The 19726-nt window shown below is 48.5% G+C and overlaps 1 protein-coding gene across 2 annotated transcripts in view; it reads left to right on the top strand.

Annotated features, from left to right (window-relative positions):
- The window catches only part of DNAH10 (dynein axonemal heavy chain 10), a 151910-nt gene that overhangs the window by 10190 nt on the left and 121994 nt on the right, over positions 1-19726 (top strand). For both annotated transcript variants that reach the window (XM_053901932.1, XM_053901931.1), the window contains 6 exons: positions 785-900; positions 4072-4282; positions 9234-9391; positions 10301-10531; positions 13040-13230; positions 15001-15199. In XM_053901932.1, coding sequence (XP_053757907.1) covers positions 785-900; positions 4072-4282; positions 9234-9391; positions 10301-10531; positions 13040-13230; positions 15001-15199 — 1106 coding nt within the window. The remainder of the gene's footprint in view (positions 1-784; positions 901-4071; positions 4283-9233; positions 9392-10300; positions 10532-13039; positions 13231-15000; positions 15200-19726) is intronic.

Below are 19726 nucleotides of genomic sequence, written 5' to 3'. Positions count from 1 at the left end.
GTTCTGTGCTGGCAGCTCAGAGCCTGGAACCTGCTTTGGAGTCTGTGTCTCCTTCCTTCTGCCTCTTCCCCAGCACGCGCGCACTCTCTCTCGCTCTCTCGCTCTCTCTCTTGCTCTCTCGCTCTCTCTCTCTCTCTCAAAAATAAATAAACATTAAGAAAATTAAAAAAAAAAAAATAAGAAAAAAATACCCATGACTCGGGCGCCTGGGTGTCTCAGTCGGCTGAGCGTCCGACTTCAGCTCAGGTCATGATCTCGTGGTTCATGAGTTCGAGCCCCACGTGGGGCTCTGTGCTGACAGCTCAGAGCCCGGAGCCTGCTTCGGATTCTGTGTCTCCCTCTCTCTCTGCCCCTCTCCAGCTTGCTTTCTCTGTCTCTCAAAAAATAAATGAACATTAAAAAAAATAAATACCCATGACTCAAAAAGGACTCTGGTGATGAACTGGGGAGGCATCGCTGGGAGCGGGGACCCAGGGAGAGCAAGGAACCCAGAAGACATTTCCAGAAAATGCTACTGTTTCTATTCTTGTCTGACTTCGGACGACTCCAGCCAGATCCGCCAGTCTGTGCAACTCTGTGAACCACAGAGTTTCTTTTGATGTCTCAGCGGCCGAGGGAGTCGTTTGCACAGCCATTAGCATCATGTTGAGCCTGTGCCTGGAACATTCGTTGGTAGCTCCTCGGGAAGAAGGAGCAGATTCCTTGGAAGTTCCAGATACACTTGGAAGGTTCACTGCCTGCCACTTCCCCACGCGTCTCACCCTCTGAATCTGTTCCCACACAGAGATGATCTCTGAAGCTACCAACATGAAGGAAGCCATGGAGATCATGCCCGAGACCCTGGAGTATGGAATTATCAACGCTAATGTGCTTCATCTTCTGAAGAATGTCATATGTCAGGTAACTGTGGACAAAGGGAAGGGACCTCAGCATTTTGTAAGACTAAGGCCATTTGATTCATTTACCCCGCAAGGAATGAATATCCAGCAGGTGCCTCCGTGGGCCCTGGTGGCAGAGCGGCGAGGAGCACGGACTAGGTCTCTGTGCTCCAGGAGCTTATTCTGGGGAAGGACACGAAACACAGATTCATAAACTGGAAAATAACAGGCAGTGACAAGTGGCATGAGTGAAATGAACCCTAGTAATGTGATAGAAATGGACTCTGTGTGTGCACACACGTGTGTGTTCGTGTGTGCAGGGAGTGGTGGTAAGGGATGGCCTCACTGAGGAGGCGATGTCTGATAGGCAAACGATAAAAAAAGAATCTCACGAGCAGGCTATTCTAATGACAAGTTATTAGGGAAGTGTCATTAGGGAAGTGTGATAGGGTGGGGTTGACGACAGGAAAGGCCCCTTTGAGGGCGTGGCATTAAATTGAGGTCTGAGTCAGGTGAAGGGGTCAGAACTGTGAAGATCTGGGGGGAAGAGCGTCCTGGGCAGGGAAGATAGCTTGTGCAAAGGTCCTGAGGCAGGAGCAGACATAGCCTGGTCCAGGAACAGAGGGAGGGCCTGTGCGGCTAGAGGGTAGTGAGGAAAGTTGGAAAGGAGGGTAGGTTTTCAGCAGGGGAATAACATGATCTGGTTTGCATCGTTCCTCTGGCTGTCGTGTGGAAATCGTACCGTGGGAGCGAGGGCGAGGGCCGAGGGCAAGAGTGGACCAGTTGGAGTCCGTGGAAGTGTCTGTGGAGGGGGATGGTTGTCTAGACTGGAGTTCAATCAGGGGAGGGGGTGGGAGGCAGGCCGTGTCAAGAATCTGTTTTGCTGGGGAGAGGGCCCACGGGGCTTGCTGGTGACTTGGATATGGAGGTTTTGGAAAATGGAGCGTCAAGAGGGACTCCCTAGGGTTCGGTTGGGGGTGAGCGGCCGGGCGGGTCACTAGGGAGATGGGCGAGGGCAGAAACCGATCTGGAGGGAAAGCCAAGAACTCTCTGGACATCCGAGCTGAGGTGTGAGGGGCTCGGGGAGAGCTCAGGGCATTTATTTATTGAGCAAATATTTATTGAGCACCTACCATATTCCACTGAGCGAACAACTCGGCCGAGATCTGCCTCACGGGAGTGCTCGTTCTAGTCAGGAAGGCTTACGTTAAACAGGATCTGTGAGACAATCTGTTCGGTTGAGTCTTGAACAGCATGATTTGAACCACACGGGTCCACGTCTACGTGGATTTTTTCCAATAAATACGGTATAGTGTTGTAAATGTATTTTCCTTCTCAATAACAGTTTTTCCTCTAGCTTGCTTTAAAATTTTTTAACATTTATTTATTTTGGACAGAGAGAGAGAGAGAGAGAGAGATGGGGCATGAGTGGGGGAGGGGCAGAGAGAGAGGGAGACCCAGAATCCGAAGCAGGTTCCAGGCTCCGAGCCGTCAGCACAGAGCCCGACGTGGGGCTCGAACTCACGGACCGTGAGATCACGACCTGAGTTGAAGTCGGACGCTCAACCGACTCAGCCACCCAGGCGTCCCTCTTCTAGCTTGCTTTATTGTTAAGCATACCGTATATAACACATGGGACATACTGATCAGTGTTAACCGACAGGTGATGTTATCGGCAAGGCTTCCGTCAACAGGCTGCTCTTAGTAGTTAAGATCTGGGGAGTCAGACGTCATATGTGGATTTTCAACTGCACGGAGGGGGCGTTGGCATCCTCACCCTTGCGTTGTTCAAAGGTGAACGGTAGCGTGCTCAATAGTGATGGGAGTTGAGAAAGACGAGGTTGGGAAGGGGGTAAGAAATACCGGCAGGTGGTAAAGGTAAGGGTTTTGAAGTTTTAGGCCGGGTGGCCAGGACCACCTCAATAGCATTTTTTACCGAGACCATTGCACTTGGCTCCTGATGGACCCCGGCCGCTGCCCTCACCCCTCCGTTACTTTATCCACGTGCCAGCCAGAGTGCGGCGATGGTGCGAGGCCAAGGGGCTGGATAGAAGCAACCAAGGGAGAGGCCGCCGGGGGAGGGGGAGCGCTAGGGGCAGGGTGACACGGCACCCGTTTACCATTTTGAAAATTGGGCAAATAGAGAAAAGGGTCCAGGTGTTTATTCTGCCTCCTCTACGTGAAATGCACTGGGTAATTAAGTAGCAGAGGAGAGGAGCGTCTCTTTATAAAAGCATTGCAGCTATAAAAGAAAGAAGTGTTAGGATGAGACTATTTCGGTTGTGTGGCTCCCAGAGGTTCGCGGATCTTGTCCTCGAACAAGCGGACGCTACCATCCGAAAGGAGAGAAAACCAGACGTTGTTTGTCTCCTGAGCATTGCCGTTAGTCTCGGTAGAGGGATTCTGACGGAGGGTCCGGACCCAGTGGGAGGGAGATACGGAGCGCACGGGGACACAGTGAGGGTCACTGGGAGCGCGCAGTCAGCAGAACCCAGACTGGGAATCCGCAGGTCAAACATCCTGGGTTCTTCAGTAAATCGGAAGTGCACGTACATCGTCCTCAGCGATGGATCAGAGTTTAAGAAGAAAAGGCAAAGCTACAAGCCCAAACCAAAACTCAATCAACCAACCATCCAACTGACCCACAGGCATTTAAATGGATGAGGGAGGGCACAAGTGAGCGAGGGGCAGAGAGACAGAGAGGGGGAGAGAGAATCCCACAAGGGGCAGAGAGAGAGAGAGAGAGAAAAGTGGGGCTCATGTTCACCCGAAGCGGGACTTGAACTCGCCAACAGTGAGGTCATGACCTGAGCTGAAGTCCGATCCTCGACCAGCTGAGCCACCCAGGCGCCCCCTCCCCCTCCCCCTCCCTATTTTAACCTCCACATGAACTAGCTTGGCCCTGAGCTGACTGACTCTGCAGCTGTTTGTGTGGCCGGTGACCTAAAGAAACACAGTATGCTGATCTGGGCAGTCACCTCGCGCTTGGGTCACGTTCTCCTCCTGGGGTCGTGTTAGGTCAAACAACATTTCTCTGTCTTTAGGTCTGCGCTCTGGGCTCTGGGCTCGAGTTCTCTCCACTTTGTTGCCATTATCTGTGCCGCCTCCGACAGGACATTCGAAGCCGGGGGCCGCAGAAGGGCATGAATTATCGGACAGGACATTGATTCGTCTCATAAACTTGACGTTTCAGGTTTTCATGCCGGCTCTGTCCTTCAATCAGCACAAGGATGCGGCCACGGGATTTGCGTCCGAGAAAATCTCGGACTCTTCCGAGTATGAAGCGGGGCTCCCTAGTGTGCCCGGGGAAACGTATCACAGCGTGCAGTTAATACGGGATGAATTTTTGATGAACATCCAGAAATTTGCAAATAATATTCAAAGGACAATGCAGCAACTGGAAGGTAAGCTTCATGTTTTCTTCTGTTTCGTGACGCGTGGGAATGCCCTTTAGGAAGGCGACGTAAGAGTCCAGGAGTCTTGCTTTCATTTGTAATCATTCTTTTTTCTCCGCCCACCATCCGAGCGACCCCGAGCTGGAAGGAAGATGCACAGAGAAACAACGAATCCTTGTCCTCAAGGGTCTTATCGTCTGGTGCCCAAGGCACTGTGGCAGATGAGAGCTTGGGAAAGCTATTAGGACTTTGAGGGTTTGGAGGAGGGAGACCCTGTGGCAGAAGCAGGAGGAAATCACAGGAGACTTCCTGAAGGAGGCGGCATTTGACCTCCTCTGAATGGACAGCAGAGCGTTAGTAGGTGGCGTTGGGGAGCAAGGGCTTTTCGGGCAGGGAGAGAGGGCTGAATGAGAGAAGGGAGTTTGAGAGGATGGGGTTTCCGTGAACGAGGAAGGGTGGATGGCTGCTCCTGGCTTGCTTAGTGTCCCAGCCCAGGGCCCCACACGTGCTGGGGCTGCAGCAGCTACTGCGGACCTGTACCCCATGATGTGGGGAGGATGACATGGTGAGAGTCCCAGAGCCTGGGAGCGCGTGTGTCATGGAGAACAGCAAGGTCGAGAGGCTGGCGTAGTGGGGAAGGTGAGTCCCATTTGGGGTTACGCTTTGGAGAGCCCTATCCTGTGAAAGCCGACAGGCGATTTCTCGGCAAGGGCTATTACGGTCTGCGAGATGGCATTGCTTTCGAGGAAGAGAAATCCCACCCCCGCCCCGAAAGTAAAATTTATCACACCCCACTTAGTAGCAATTTTCTCCAAGACTAGAAACACCCGCAGAGATCCAATTTTTTTTTTTAATACTTATTTTTGAGAGAGAGAGCGAGCGAGCACAAGTGGTGGAGGGACAGAGAGAAAGGGGAGTGGAGGATCCAAAGCAGGCTCTGTACTGACAGCAGAGAGCCCAGTGTGGGGCTCGAACTCACAAACCGCGAGGTCATGATCCGAGCCGAAGTCAGACGCTTAACCGACTGAGCCACCCAGGCGCCCTGAGAGCCAAACTTTTGATAACACGCTATGGACATGTGTTTTTCATTCATTCATTCATTCATTCATTCATTCACTCACTCACTCACTCGCTGCGAGCAAGTGAGCAGAGGAGGGGCAGAGAGAGGGGAGAGAGAGAATCCCAAGTAGGCTCCACACTGTCGGCATGGAGCCCACGTGGGGCTCAGTCCCACGAACCATGAGATCGTGACCTGAGCTGAAATCAAGAGTTGGATGCTCAACCGCTTGAGCTACTCAGGAGCCCCCAGACTTTTGGTTTAAATTTCTTTTTCAATGTTTATTTATTTTTGAGAGAGATAGAGACCGAGTGCAAGCGAAGGAGGGGCAGAGAGAGAGGGAGACACAGGATCCGAAGCAGGCTCCAGGCTCCGAGCTGCCGATACAGAGCCTGACGCGGGGCTCGAACTCACGAACCGCGAGATCGTGACCTGAGCCGAAGTCGGACGCTCAACCGACTGAGCCACCCAGGCGCCCCAGACTTTTGGTTTAGAATGTTCTTTTTTTTTTTTTTTTTAAATCCCCCAAGAAGTGATATCCTCCTGGTGTCTGTGTTTGTTTTACTGTCTCCTGTTCCGTTATTTTGCGTGTCTACCTGACCCATCTCTCCCCGAAATAGTGTAAAACAGAGATGTGGAAAGATGTTTCTTCTCATCTTGGATATGACTTCTGTGTCTAATGTCAAACAGTAGCTGAGTGGACACATTTTTGCGTTTTAGATAAAATACAAGAAGGAAATGCAATGAAACGTCATCTGTGACCATCAGTCACTCTAGGTTGCGAGAGTGCGATGGTTTTCTTTTCTTCCCGTTTTCCTACAATGGGCACGTATGATGTAGAAAACCAGAAAAGCAGTTAAATTACTACTCTGTCACGTGGGTCAGCGAGTTATGGTGCGTGTGCCAAATCCCACCTGTTGGTTGTTTTGTGTGGCCCGTGGGCTAAGAATAGTACTTACCGTTTCCAATATTTAGATTTTAAATGATTAAATAAGGACCTACAGTCTGCCCTTAGCTGCAAAGCCTCTTGGTCTGCAAAGCTGGAGACATTTACTGTCTGATACGTTTTTAAGAAAAAAATTTGTGGGAGCGCCTGGCCAGCTCATTCGGTGGAGCATGTGACTCTCGATCTCAGGGTTGTGAGTTCGAGTCTCGCGTCGGGTGTAGAGCTTACTTAGAAAAAAAATCTTAAAAGCCTTTGCCAATTCCTGTTTTATAGTATCATCTTGAGGAAGAAATTTGTTTTTACTTATAGGACATTAAGCCGTACGAATGGCTTTTTGTAAGTTATTGGCTGTCAATTGAAAAAGCTCTTTTATCCCTTTCTCTTTTTAAGATGCATGAGATCACAGGGGTCAGGTAATCTGTCGTGGAATGAATTTTTTTTTTTAATATAAAATTTTTTAAATGTTTATTTTTGAGAGAGAGAGCGAGAGAGCGAGCGTGAGCATGAGTAGGGGTGGAGCAGCAGAGAGAGAGGGAGACAGCTGTCCACACAGAGCCCGACGCGGGGCTCGAACCCACGAACAACTGTGAGTTTGTGACCTGAACCGAAGTCAGTTGCCCAACCTACTGAGCCACCCAGGCGCCCCATGAATTTTTAATACAAGTATATACTTCCCTTCCCTCCTCCAGCCTTCAGAATTGCCATTCTTTTCTTAAAGGATCTTATAAAAATATCTTGTACCGTCCTCTCTGGTTTTGTTTTTGCAAAAGCCCCTCCTCTTATTAGATGTTCTCCCTCTCAGTGTCCTGTGTCCCCTGTTGCCACGCAGGCTGGTTGCTCTCTCAGCATGGTGCATGGCTGTGTCCTAGATGCGATGTTTCCTGGATCCCAGGTCTTCTCGCTTAGTTGGGTTACTCCCTCATCGTGTAGGAACGCATCCCTAAGTAACTTCCTTAGGAAAGGTGTGTGGGAAATAATTTTATGAGCACTTGGGTGTCTGAAAATGACTTTATTCTGTCTTCGCAGTTAATAGTTTGGGCACAGAAGTTGGAGTTTAAAAAAATTTTAACACCTAAAATTTCTTTTTGTTTGGTTTTGAAAGAGAGAAGCGGGGCGGGGGGGGCGGGGACAGAGGATCTGAAGTGAGCTCCGTGCTGACAGCAGAGAGCCTGATGTGGGGCTCGAACCCACGAACTATGAGATCATGACCTGAGCTGGAGTTGGACGCTTAACCGACTGAGTCACCCAGGCGCCCCGGCACAGAATTTCGAATACAGTTTTCTTCATTGTTCTGTAGTATCCAGCGTTCCTTATGAGAAATTGGATTTTTCTTTTTCTTTCTTTTCTTTTGTCTTCTTTCTTTTCTTTCTTCTTTCTTTCTTTCTACCTGTTTTTTTCCTCTCCCCTTTATGTGAACTTTTAGGAGTGTGTCTTTATCTTCGTGTCTTGAAATGCTGGGATGATGGACCTTTTTGTGTGGTCCTTTCTCCATTCGTTTTGCTGAGCGCTGTGTGAATATTTTCAGCCTGAAGACCTAGCTTTGTAGTCTGAAAACTCCTTTTGGTCATTTCTTCGACTATTTGTCTCTGTTCTTTCTTGCTGACATTGGGGGACGCTGCTGATTCTGTGGCTCATCTTTTCTCTGGTCTTTCCCACCTCTTTGTCTTTATATTCAGCTTTTCTGAAGAGTTCCTCAATTTTTATCTTCCCCAACCTTTGACTCAACTTTTTCACATCAGCTATCACATTTTTTTGTAAGCCCAGTGAGGGGCTTCAACTTATGACCGTAAGATCAAGACCTGAGCTGAGATCAAGAGTCAGATGCGTAGGGGCACCAGGGTGGCTCAGTTGGTTGAGCGTCCGATTTCAGCTCAGGTCATGATCTCACGGTTCGTGAGTTCGAGCCCCGCGTCGGGCTCACTGCTGTCAGCACAAAGCCCGCTTCAGATCCTCTGTCCCCCTCTCTCTACCCCTCCCCGGCTTGCGCTCTCCCTCCTACCCCACCACCCAAAAAAGAGTCAGGTGCTTAATGGACTCAGCCACCCAGGTGCTTCTCAGCTATCATATTTTTAATTTTTAAGACCTCTTATTCTGTGATTATCCCTTTTCCAAAGCCTTCTGTTCTTGTTTCGTGGGTGCCATATTGCCTCACATCTCTGAGACTGATAATTGGGATTAAAAACAAATTCTTTCAATTGTCTTAATCTCCTCTGAGGTCATTGTTTCTGATTTATCTGGGCCTATTCCCTGCTGGAGGTTTTCTCAAATATCTGGCTGTTAGTTTAATTTTTTTTTTATTATTATTTATATTTTTTTAAGATTTTATTTTTTCTTAAAATTTTTTTAATGTTTATATATTTTTGAGCGTGAGAGAGAGTGAGAGTGAGAGACAGGGCACATATGGGGGAGGGGCAGAGAGAGAGGGAGACACAGAATGTGAAGCAAGCTCCAGGCTCTGAGCTGTCAGCACGGAGCCCGACGCAGGACTCGAACCCACGAACCGCGAGATCATGACCTGAGCTGATGTCAGATGCCATCCAGGCGCCCCTGAAGATTTTATTTTTTTTAAGTAATCTCTACACCCAAGGCAGGGCTCAAGCTCCCGACCCCGAGATCAAGAGTCACACGCTCTTCTAACGGAGCCAGCCAGGCACCCCTTGTTTAATTTTTAAATTGAAGTTACTAGGTTGTAAATTCAGCAACATCTTAAATCACTAGATCATTCTGACCAAGCTTAACACTGTTAAAATTATCTATAATGTTTAGTTACATTCTGATGGAAGAGAATGGAAGTCTAGACGGATTAGGATGGGGTGGGGGGGTGGGGGGGTGGAGGGACGAATCGGATGTCACTGTACTGATGTCTGGAGAGAAGAGCCATCTGACTCACTTGAACGTTTCTGTCTGTAATCCTTTCCCCCGAACTGGTGGCTGACTGACCGTTGTTATCCTACCAGGGGAGATTAAGTTGGAAATGCCGAGCATCAGTGTGGACAGAGACGTGTCTGACCTGGCAGCTGACCCGGAAGCCGTTGAAACCTTAGAGCAGTGTGTGATAAACTGGCTGAATCTGATATCCGCAGCTGTGGAGGGCCAGCTGAAGAAGACCCCTCAGGTAACTCAGGCCGCCCTTTCGAAGATTCCCCGACCGTTCACGTGGCCACCGGAGGAAGAGCCAGGAGTCTGGGGATGTGTCTGACCCGGCCTCTTTTCTTACTCTTTTGTCGCCTCCTTGAAAGTTCAGAGCAAAAAAATAAATTAAAACAACAAAAAAAAGGGGCACCCGGGTGGCTCAGTCGGTTGACCGTCCGACTTCGGCTCAGGTCACGATCTCACGGTTTGTGAGTCCGAGGCCCGCGTCGGACTCTGTGCTGACAGCTCAGAGCCTGGAGCCCGCTTCGGATTCTGGGTCTCCCTCTCTCTCTGCCCCTCCCTCACTCATGCTCTGTCTCTGTCTCAGAAATAAAGAAACATTAAAAAAAATTTAATAAAAAGTTCGAAGCAAACATCCCCACACCCTCGTTCCTGGGCTTTCTGCTGTTAGCGTGCAGCCACATCACCCCGTGGGCTGACAGAGGTCATACTGTGTGTCAGGATGCTCGGCCTGCCCAAAACAGGACACCTAACTCAGCCGGCCTAGACAGGAGAGAATTTGTTGGCTCCCATAACTAGAAAGTCCCGAGGCAGGGGCACACTTCAGGTACGGTTTGATCAGGACTCCGGCTGTGTTTCTGTGTGAACCTCTCACCTCAGTTCCATCCTCCTCTCTCTGGAGGCTTCCTCCTCAGGCTGGTTTCCTTCGTGGCGTGGCACATTGCCCCATCAGTTCTCCAGAGAAAGAGGGCGGCTTGGCTTTCTTAGCCAGAGTCCTGACATTCACTCTGACTGGACCGTCTGAGGTCAAGTGCCGGGCTCGGTTCCCATTTGGAGCAGTTGGGAAGAGAGGGAGGGGTTCTGTAGAAACCACTACAGGCGTGCCTTCCGCACGAGCGGTGACGGTTTGTGTGTTCGTGTCGCCTTGCAGGGTAACGGTCCTCTGGCCGAGATTGAATTCTGGCGGGAAAGAAATGCAACCCTAAGTGCACTCCATGAGCAAACAAAGCTTCCAATAGTCAGGAAGGTCTTGGATGTGATCAAGGAATCGGATTCTATGCTTGTGGCCAACCTGCAGCCAGTCTTAACTGAATTATTCAAGCTCCACATGGAGGCCTCAGACAACGTGCGGTTTCTGTCCACTGTGGAACGTCATTTCAAGGTAGGCCGGGCGTGCTGCGCTTTGGAAAGTCGGGTCTGTGAGTTAGCTCTCACGCGGATTTAGTTTCCTTGTTTGTTTATTTAAAAAAATTTTTTAAAATTTACGTTTGTTTATTTTTGAGAAATAGAGTGAGACAAAGCGTGAGCGGGGGAGGGGCAGAGAGAGAAGGAGACACAGGGTCTGAAGCAGGCTCCGGGCTCTGAGCAGGCGTCAGCACAGAGCCCGACGCGGGGCTCGAACCCACGAACTGTGAGATCACGGCCTGGGCCGAAGTTGGACGCTCAACCGACTGAGCCACCACTGGTTTCCACTGAGGCACCACTGGTTTCCTTGTTTAATTCAGCACTTAAAAAATTGTGGTCACAAACCTATAACTTCATTATTTTAAGCACTTGCAAGTATATAGCTCAGTGGCATTAAGTATATACACGAGGGGCGCCTGCGTGGCTCAGTCAGTTAAGCGTCCGACTTCGGCTCAAATCATGATCTCGCGGTTTGTGAGTTCGAGCTCCGTGTCGGGCTCTGTGCTGACAGCTCAGAGCCTAGAGCCTGATTCAGATTCTGTGTCTCCCTGTCTCTGCCCTTCCCTGCTCACATGCTCTGTCTCTCAAAAATAAATAAACATCAAAAAAAAAAAAAAAACGTACACGGTGCTGGGTGCCCATCCTCATTATCCATAAGCAAGCCATTTTCATCATCCCCGACATAAACTTGGACCCCTGGAGCACCGATTCCCTCCTCCCTGCCCCTCTGGTAACCTCTATCCCACTTTCTGTCTATGAATTTGCCCGTTCTTGGTATTTTATACACGTGGCATCGTACATCTTTTGTTCTGTCTCACCACGACTTTGGTTTACATTCCCTAGTGACGACTGATGAGGTTGAACACCTTTCACTCTGCTTCTTAGGCCGGTCGCGTATCTTTGGTGAAACATCTGTTGTAATCTTTTCCCCATTTTTAATTTGCCTCATTGTTGATTTATGAGTTAAACTTTTTTGAATACAAGTTCCTTATCAGATACATGCTTAGCAATATTCCAATCTGTGTGCGTTTTCACTTTCTTTTTTTTTTTTTTAATTTTTTTTAATGCTTTATTTATTTTTGAGACAGAGAGAGAGACAGAGCATGAGCAGGGGAGGGGCAGAGAGAGAGGGAGGCACAGAATCGGAAGCAGGCTCCAGGATCTGAGCTGTTAGCACACAGCCCGATGTGGGGCTCGAACTCACAAACTGTGAGATCATGACCTGAGCCGAAGTCGGAGGCTCAACCAACTGAGCCACCCAGGCGCCCCGCATTTTCACTTTCTTAATGACAGTTGTGTTCTTTGTCTTCCCATTTTGTGGGTCAGGAGTTTGGGGAAAGCTTAGCTGGGCGGTTCCTCTTGGCTCATGTACAACAGCTGGGGTGGCTGGGCTGCGGGACCCCTTCCACGTGGCTTCTTTGCCCACACATCTGGCGTCTGGGTGCTCCTGGGCCTCGTTTTCTCCACGTGGTATCTCAGTCCCTAGTATTTCTCTACGTGGTTTGGATGTCTCAAAGCCTGGTGGCTTCAGGGTAATAGGGTGGCCACGCTTGCTTTTTTAAAAAATTTTTAAAGAGTTTATTTATTTTTGAGAGAGCGAGAGAGAGATCGAGGGAGAGAGGGAGAGGGAGAGAATCAGCAGGGGAGCGGCAGAGAGAGGGGGGACAGAGGCTCCGTGCTGGCAGCAGAGAGCCTGATGCAGGGCTCGAACTCAGGAACCGTGAGATCATGAACTGAGCCGAAGTCAGACGCTTAACCGACTGAGCCACCCAGGCGCCCCTAATGCTTCTTTATTTTGAGAGAGGGAGGGAGGGAGGGAGGGAGAGAGAGAATCCCAAGCAGGCTCCACGCTCGGTGTGGAGCCTGACTCGGAGCTCAGTCTCACAACTGCGAGATCGTGACTTGAACTGAAGTAAGTGTTCTGATGCTCAAATGACTGAGCCACCCGGTCCCCAGGATGGTCATACTGTTTACATGGTGGCTGGCTTCCAAGAGACCAGAAGCAGCATTACGGCCGCCATATTCTACTGACTAAAGAAGTAACAGCCTGTGCAGACTCGAGGGGTGGAGAAGACTCGGTCTCTTAACGGCGAGGGGGACACAGTCAAGATGTTGTGGCTGCGTTTGGAAAATACAATCTGCCACACGGAATATGCACTGGGTGTGCATGTGTGTACTCAATAGCTATACATATATATATTCTCTTTATATTTACTTTTCTCGCTCTCTACATATCTATTTATGTATATACACACTCCTACTTTATACACTGCTTCAAATGGCTTTATTTACTTTAATTGTAAATCTTATCTGTCTTTCCACGTCAGTGTGCACAGACCTATTTCAGACTCCTTTCGGTGGCGAAACGCTTCCTCCCGCACTAAGTACACTTTTTGAATTAGGAAGAGTGAAACTTCCCGCGCACGCGCTGCCTTATCAAACTTCTCGGACCCCAAGGCTAAGGTTGCTTGCTCTCTCCGATTAGAACATCACGCACGGATCTAGCTTTCACGTCGTCCTGGAGACCATCCCTTCCATGATGAGTGCCCTGAGGATGGTGTGGATCATCTCCCGACACTACAATAAGGATGAAAGGATGATCCCGCTCATGGAGCGGATCGCCTGGGAAATCGCCGAAAGAGTCTGCAGAGTGGTCAACCTGCGGACTTTGTTCAAGTGAGAAGTAGCAATGCTATGTTTTTCCGAAGATCTTAAACAGCCTTTTTTTTTTTTTTTTTTAGTTTATTTATTTTGAGAGAGAAAGAGAATGTGAGTGGGAGAGGGGGGAGGTGGGGGGAGGGGGGAGGCGGGGGGAGGAGGGAGAGAGAGAGAGAGAACGAGAATCCTAAACAGGCTCTATGCCGTAAGCACAGAGCCCGACTCGGGGCTTGAACTCATGAACCTTGAGATCATGACCTGAGCTGAAATCAAGAGTCGGATGCTTAACCTACTGAGCCACCCGGGCGCCCCCTTAAACAGCTTTATTGAAACATGATGCACACACCATACGATTCACCAGAATGTACAAGCCAACGGCTCTTCGTGTATTTGCAGTTGTGTATCTGTGGCCATAATCGATTGTGGAATATTTTCTCTAATCCAAAAAGAAACCCCAAACCCTTTAGCTGTCACCTCTGGCCTCCCCAGCCCACCTAGCCTTGGGCAACCACAGATCTACTTTCTGTCTCTCTTGATTTGCCTTTTCTGAACATTCGTACGAATGGAGCCCTACACATGGTGGCTTTTACGACAGACTCCTTCTGCTCAGCACCATGGTTTTTTTCTTTTTCTTTTTTTAAATATGAAATTTATTGTCATATTGGTTTCCATACAACACCCAGTGCTCATCCCAACAGGTGGCCTCCTCGATGCCCATCACCCACTTTCCCCTCCTTCCCACCCCCCATCAACCCTCAGTTTACTCTGTTTTTAAGAGTCTCTTCTGGTTTGGCTCTCTCCTTCTCTAACTTTTTTTTTCCCCTTCCCCTCCCCCATGGTCTTCTGTTAAGTTTCTCAGGATCCACGTAAGACTGAAAACATATGGTATCTGTCTTTCTCTGTATGGCTTATTTCACTTAGCATCACACTCTCCAGTTCCATCCACGTTGCTACAAAGGGCCAGATTTCATTCTTTCTCATTGCCACGTAGTACTCCATTGTGTATATAAACCACAGTTTCTTTATCCATTCGTCAGTTGACGGACATTTAGGCTCTTTCCATCATTTGGCCATTGTTGAGAGTGCTGCTATAAACGTTGGGGTACAAGTGCCCGTCTGTGTCAGCACTCCTGTGTCCCTTGGGTATCAGCACCATGGTTTCAAGGTTCACCCGTGTGGGAGCCGGTGTCAGGGCCTCATTCCCCTTTAGGGCCAACTAACAGCCCGTCGTGTGGACACGTAGGTTGTTTTATTTTAATCAGGATTGTCTTCCTTAGTTATGCTGGGAGACACCAAGTCCCAGGGCCCCTAAGGCCGGAGGGCCTCTGGAATCAATGTAGAAGGAGGTGCAGATGTTCGCTTTCCTAAAAAACAAAAAAAAAACCCAAAATAAAACAAAAAACAAAAAAACAACTCTGCAGGTGAAAGAGGCACAACGATCTTGGCTTTGTCATTTCCCTGTGGTGCTGCAGCCTTCACTGTTGACTTGTGTCCCGGCCCGAGGCTCCCGGTCCCCTTCCGGCTGGAACAGAGAGCTCCCCAGGGGAGCCGCAGCTCTGCCGGTTGGGTGGGCGGCCGGCCGGGTGCCGGTCAGCCCCCGGGGGTGGCCTACGGATCTGCAAGGGGGTCGCACCCTCGTAGGCGGGTGCAGGCGGCTGTGGGATGGGGAGGCCCTGCTCCTCGGGGACGGCGCTCCCCTCGGAGACCTGCTCCCCTTGGGCTGTGGGCTCGGACCCGCCACCACGGCTCAGCCTTCCCTCCCCCTCGCTGCATCTCTTTGCTTCACAGAGAAAATCGAGCCAGCGCCCAGCACAAAACCTCGGAGGCCAGGAACGCCCTGCACACGTGGAAAAAGGCCTATTTCGACACCAGGGCCAAGATCGAGGCTTCGGGGAGAGAAGCTCGGTGGGAGTTTGATCGAAAGCGGCTGTTCGAGAGAACGGATTACATGGCTGCCATCTGCCAGGATCTCTGCGACGTCCTGCAGGTGGGGAGGCTGCAGCGGGTGTTCTCCGATGGCCGGAAAGGTGGCTGGGGTTCGGACGTGGCCGGGCGGAAAGCGGTTGGCTTTTTGACGGCACGCTGTCCGTGTCCAGCGGAAACCAGGAGACGGACAGGGGCTGGCGGCGGAGGGAGGGAAACCCTCGAGAGACCACGCAGAATGTACCGGAAGGTACCACAGCGGGCCAGACCGCTGGCACTTCTCCTTGTCTCCTGTGACCCACCTCCCTCACCCCGCTCTCAGCTGTCCTTTGACCTCCGGCCACGCCTGCCTCGTAGCTTTTGCAGAATCCTCCCCCTCCTGTCTTTCCGTTAAATGTCGGAATTCCTCAAAGTCTGGTCCAAGACCTATTCTCTCCTGACGCCACGTCATCCTGCCCGTTGCTTCGGCTGCTACCCATCCTTCGGGGACTCCTTGTTTATCTGGTCCCTCTGTCTTTTGAATAAACGGTCGAAGGGTCTAGTGGCTGGTTGGATGAATTATCCACTGTTCTTTGTCTCACGAAGGTCCATCCGTCCATTCGTTCTTAGTATTTATGGAGCGCTCACTTGTGCCAGGCTCCCGTGCTTGCTACCAGGGCCGGCTGCGTCACCTGCCGTGCCCAGTGCAACAGATGTGGGACCCCTTGTTCAAAAAGTAGGAAAAAATGCTATTAAAAGCATCAAAGTATAAAGCTTTTCCCTTTCTTCTGACATCTCTTACCTCGGCAGGCTTTATTTTTTGTTTGCCCGCGACTGTGGCAAAGTAAAGAAGGTGAAGGGAAATTGAACATTTAAATTATTCCATGATTTGGGGCACCTGGGTGGCTCTTTTTTTTTTTAATGTTTTATTTTTGAGAGAGAGAGAGAGAGAGAGAGAGTGCAAGCAGGAGAGGGGCAGAAAGAGAGAGGGAGACAGAGAATCCTAAGTGGGCTCCACACTGACAGCAGAGAGCCCTATGTAGGGCTCGAACCCATGAGCTGAGATCGTGACCTGAGCGGAAGTTGGACATTTAACCGACTGAGCCACCCAGGCGCCCCGAGCATCTGACTCTTAATTTCAGCTCAGGTCCCGATCTCACGTTTGCGAGTTCAAGCCCCTGTGCGCTTGGGCCCTGCACTGACAGGGTGGAGCCTGCTTGGGATCCTCTCCCTCTCCCTCTCTCTGCCCCTCCCCTGCTAGCACTTTCTCTCTCTCTCTCTCAAAATAAATTAATATTTAAATTATTCCATGAGTTTTACCATTCATATTTACATTGCGCGGTGTTCGCTTAAAGGGCAGATACAAGGCCATTTGACTCGCATGTGGAATCACTGAAAAGACGTGATTTGTACTTTGTCACTCGAATGTGCAGACGTACGTCGTTGCCAGAACGGTGCGACAGCGCGGCACGCAGCTGACTTGGTTGGTTTTCTCCCACTTCTTTGAATTTTTTTAATTCAGAAATTGTTTTAAGTTTTTAAAATTTGAATCCCGGTTACTTAACATACAGTGCGATGTCCGTTTCAGGCGTGCGATATAGAGACTCAATACTTCCATACCACACCCTGCGCTCATCGCAACAAACGCCCTCCTTCGTCCCCGGCACCTGGTTCACTCACCTCCCCACACCCTCCCCTCTGGTAGCCATTGGCGTGTTCTCTGGAGCTAAGAGTCTGTTTCTTGCTTTTCCTTTCTTTCTTTCCCCCCATGATCCTTTGTTTTGTTTTGTTTCTTAAATTCTGTGTATGCGTGAAATCATATGGCGTTTGTCTTTCTCCGACTGACTTCACTAAGTAGAATTCTCTCCGGTTCCATCCGTATCCTCGCAAATGGCAAGATTTCGCTCTTTTGATGGCTGGATGATATCCCATTGCATATATAAAATATCACCTCTTCTTTATCCGTTCATCAGTCCGAGGACATCTGGGCTCTTTGCATAATTGGGCTACCGTTGATAGCGCTGCCATAAACATTGTCCCCTTTTGAATCGGTATTTTTTTTCTTATCCTTTGGATAAATACCTAGTAGTACAATTGCTGGGTTGTAGGATAGTTCTACTTTAACTTTTTGAGGAACCTCCAAACTGTTTTCCAGTGCGGCTGCACCAGTTTGCCCTCCCAGCAGAAGTGCTGAGGGTTCTCTTTTCTCTACATCCTCGCCAACACCTGTTGTTTCTTGTGTTGCTAATTTTAGCCACTCTGACAGGTGTGAGGTTGTATCTCATTCTGGTTTTGATTTGTATTTTCCCGATGATGAGTGATGTGGAGCATTTTTTCACGTGTCTGTCAGTCATCTGGATGTCTTCTTTGGAGAAGTGTCTGTTCATGTCTTCTGCCCATTTCTTCACTGGATTGTTTGTTTTTTTGGGTGTTGAGTTTGAGAAGTTCTTCATAGATTTTGGATAGTAACCCTTTATCAGAGACGTCATTTGCAAATATCTTTTCCCATTCTGTCGGTTGCCTTTTAGTTTTGTCGATTGTTTCCTTCATGGTGCAGAAGCTTTTTAGCTTGAGGAGATCCCAATAGTTCATTTTTGCTTTTGTTTCCCTTGCCTCTGAAGACGCGTCTAGTAAGAACTTGCTACGGCCAAGGTCAAAGAGATGTTCTCCTCTAGGATTTTGATGGTTTCCTGTCTCACACTGAGGTCTTTCATCCATTTTGAATTTATTTTTGTGGATGGTGTAAGAAAGCGGTCCAGTTCTTCCGTCTGTTGCTGTCCAGTTTTCCTAACACCATTTGTTGAAGAGCCTTTTTTCCATTGGATAGTCATTCCTGCTTTGTTGAAAATTAGTTCACCCTATAGTTGTGGGTCCGTTTCTGGGTTCTCTATTCTGTTCCATTGATCTATGTGTCTGTTTTTGTGCCAGTACCATACCGTCCTGATGATTACAGCTTTGTAATACAGCTAGAAGTCCGGAATTGTAAGGCCTCCAGCTTCGCTTCTCTTTTTCAACATTACTTTGGCTATTTGAGGTCTTTTCTGGTTTCATATAAATTTTAGAATTCCAAGTTCCAGTTCTGTGAAAAATGCTGGTGTTATTTTGACAGGTGTTATTTATACGGCATTGAATGTATACATTGCTTTGGGTAGTATAGACATTTTAACAATATTGTTCTTCCAATCCACGAGCATGGAATGTTTTTCCATTTCTTTGCGTCTTCAGTTTCTTTTATAAGTATTCTATAGTTTTCAGAGTACAGATCTTTTACTTCTTTGGTTAGGTTTATCCCTAGGTATGTTATGGTTTTTGGTGTGATGGTAGTGGGATCGATTCTTTGATTTCTCTTTTCTGCTACTTCATTACTGGTGTATAGAAATGTAACAGGAGCACCTGGGTGACTCAGTCAGTTGGTTGAACATCCGACTTCGGCTCAGGTCACGATCTCGTGGTTCGTGAATTCAAGCCCCACATTGGCCTTGCTGTCATCAACCTGTCTGTGCAAAGCCCACTTCAGATCCTCTGTCCCCCTCTCCCTGCCCCTTCCCTGCTTGTGCTCTCCCCAAAATAAATAAATATTAAAAAAAAGAAGAACTGCAACGAACTTCCGTATGTTGATTTTGTATCCTGTGACTTTGCTAAATTCTCGTATCAATGAATCTAGAAAATTCTCTGGTGGAGTCTTTTGGGTTTTCTATGTGGAGTATCATGTCCTCTGTGAAGAGTGAAAGTTTGACTTTTTTTCTTGTTGATTTGGATGCCTTTGATTTCTTTTTGTTGTCTGATTGCTGAGGCTAGGACTTCCAGTGCTATGTTGAACAACAGTGGTGCGAGCGGTCATTTCTGTCATGTTCCTGACTTTAGGGAGAAAGCTCTCCGTTTTTCCCCATTGAGGATGATATTAGCTGTGGGTCTTTCTGATGTTGAGGTATGTTCCCTCTATCCCTACTTTTTAGAGGGTTTTTATCAAGAATTGATGCTGTATTTTGTCAAATGCTTTCTCTGCCTCTATTGAGAATTTCATATGGTTCGTATCCTTTCTTCTATTAACGTGGTGTATCGCATTGTTTGATTTGTGGATATTGAATCAACTCTGTAGCCCGGGAATAAATCCCACTTGATCATGGAAAATAATTCTTTTAATGTACTGTTGGATTCAATTTTCTAGTATCTTATTGAGAATTTTTGCATCCATGTTCATCAAGCATATTGGCCTGTGGTTCTTTTTTTCAGTGGAATCTTTGTCTGGTTTTGGAATCAAGGTAATGCTGGCCTCATAGAATGAGTTTGAAAGTTTTCCTTCAATTTCTGTTTTTTGGAACAGTTTCAGAAGAATAGGTAGTCATTCTTCTTTCTTTATTTTTTAAAGTTTATTTATTTATTTTGAGAGAGAGAGTGCAAGTGTGAGTGGTGGAGGAGGAGAGAGAGAAGGAGAGAAACAATCCCAAGCAGGCTCTGCATGCAGAGCCCCATGTGGGGCTTGAACTCATGAACCTTGAGATCATGACCTGAGCTGAAATCAAGAGTCAGACACTTAACTGACTGAGCCACCCAGTTCTTCTTTAAATGTTTGGTAGAATTTCCCTTGGAAGCCATCTGTCTCTGGACTCTT

Source organism: Panthera pardus, unplaced genomic scaffold (assembly GCF_024362965.1).
Source record: "Panthera pardus isolate Hobbes unplaced genomic scaffold, ASM2436296v1 HiC_scaffold_15, whole genome shotgun sequence".
Classification (NCBI taxonomy): domain Eukaryota; kingdom Metazoa; phylum Chordata; class Mammalia; order Carnivora; family Felidae; genus Panthera; species Panthera pardus.
The sequence above is the reverse complement of the archived record's forward strand: the minus strand, read 5'-3'. Positions and strand labels throughout refer to the sequence as shown.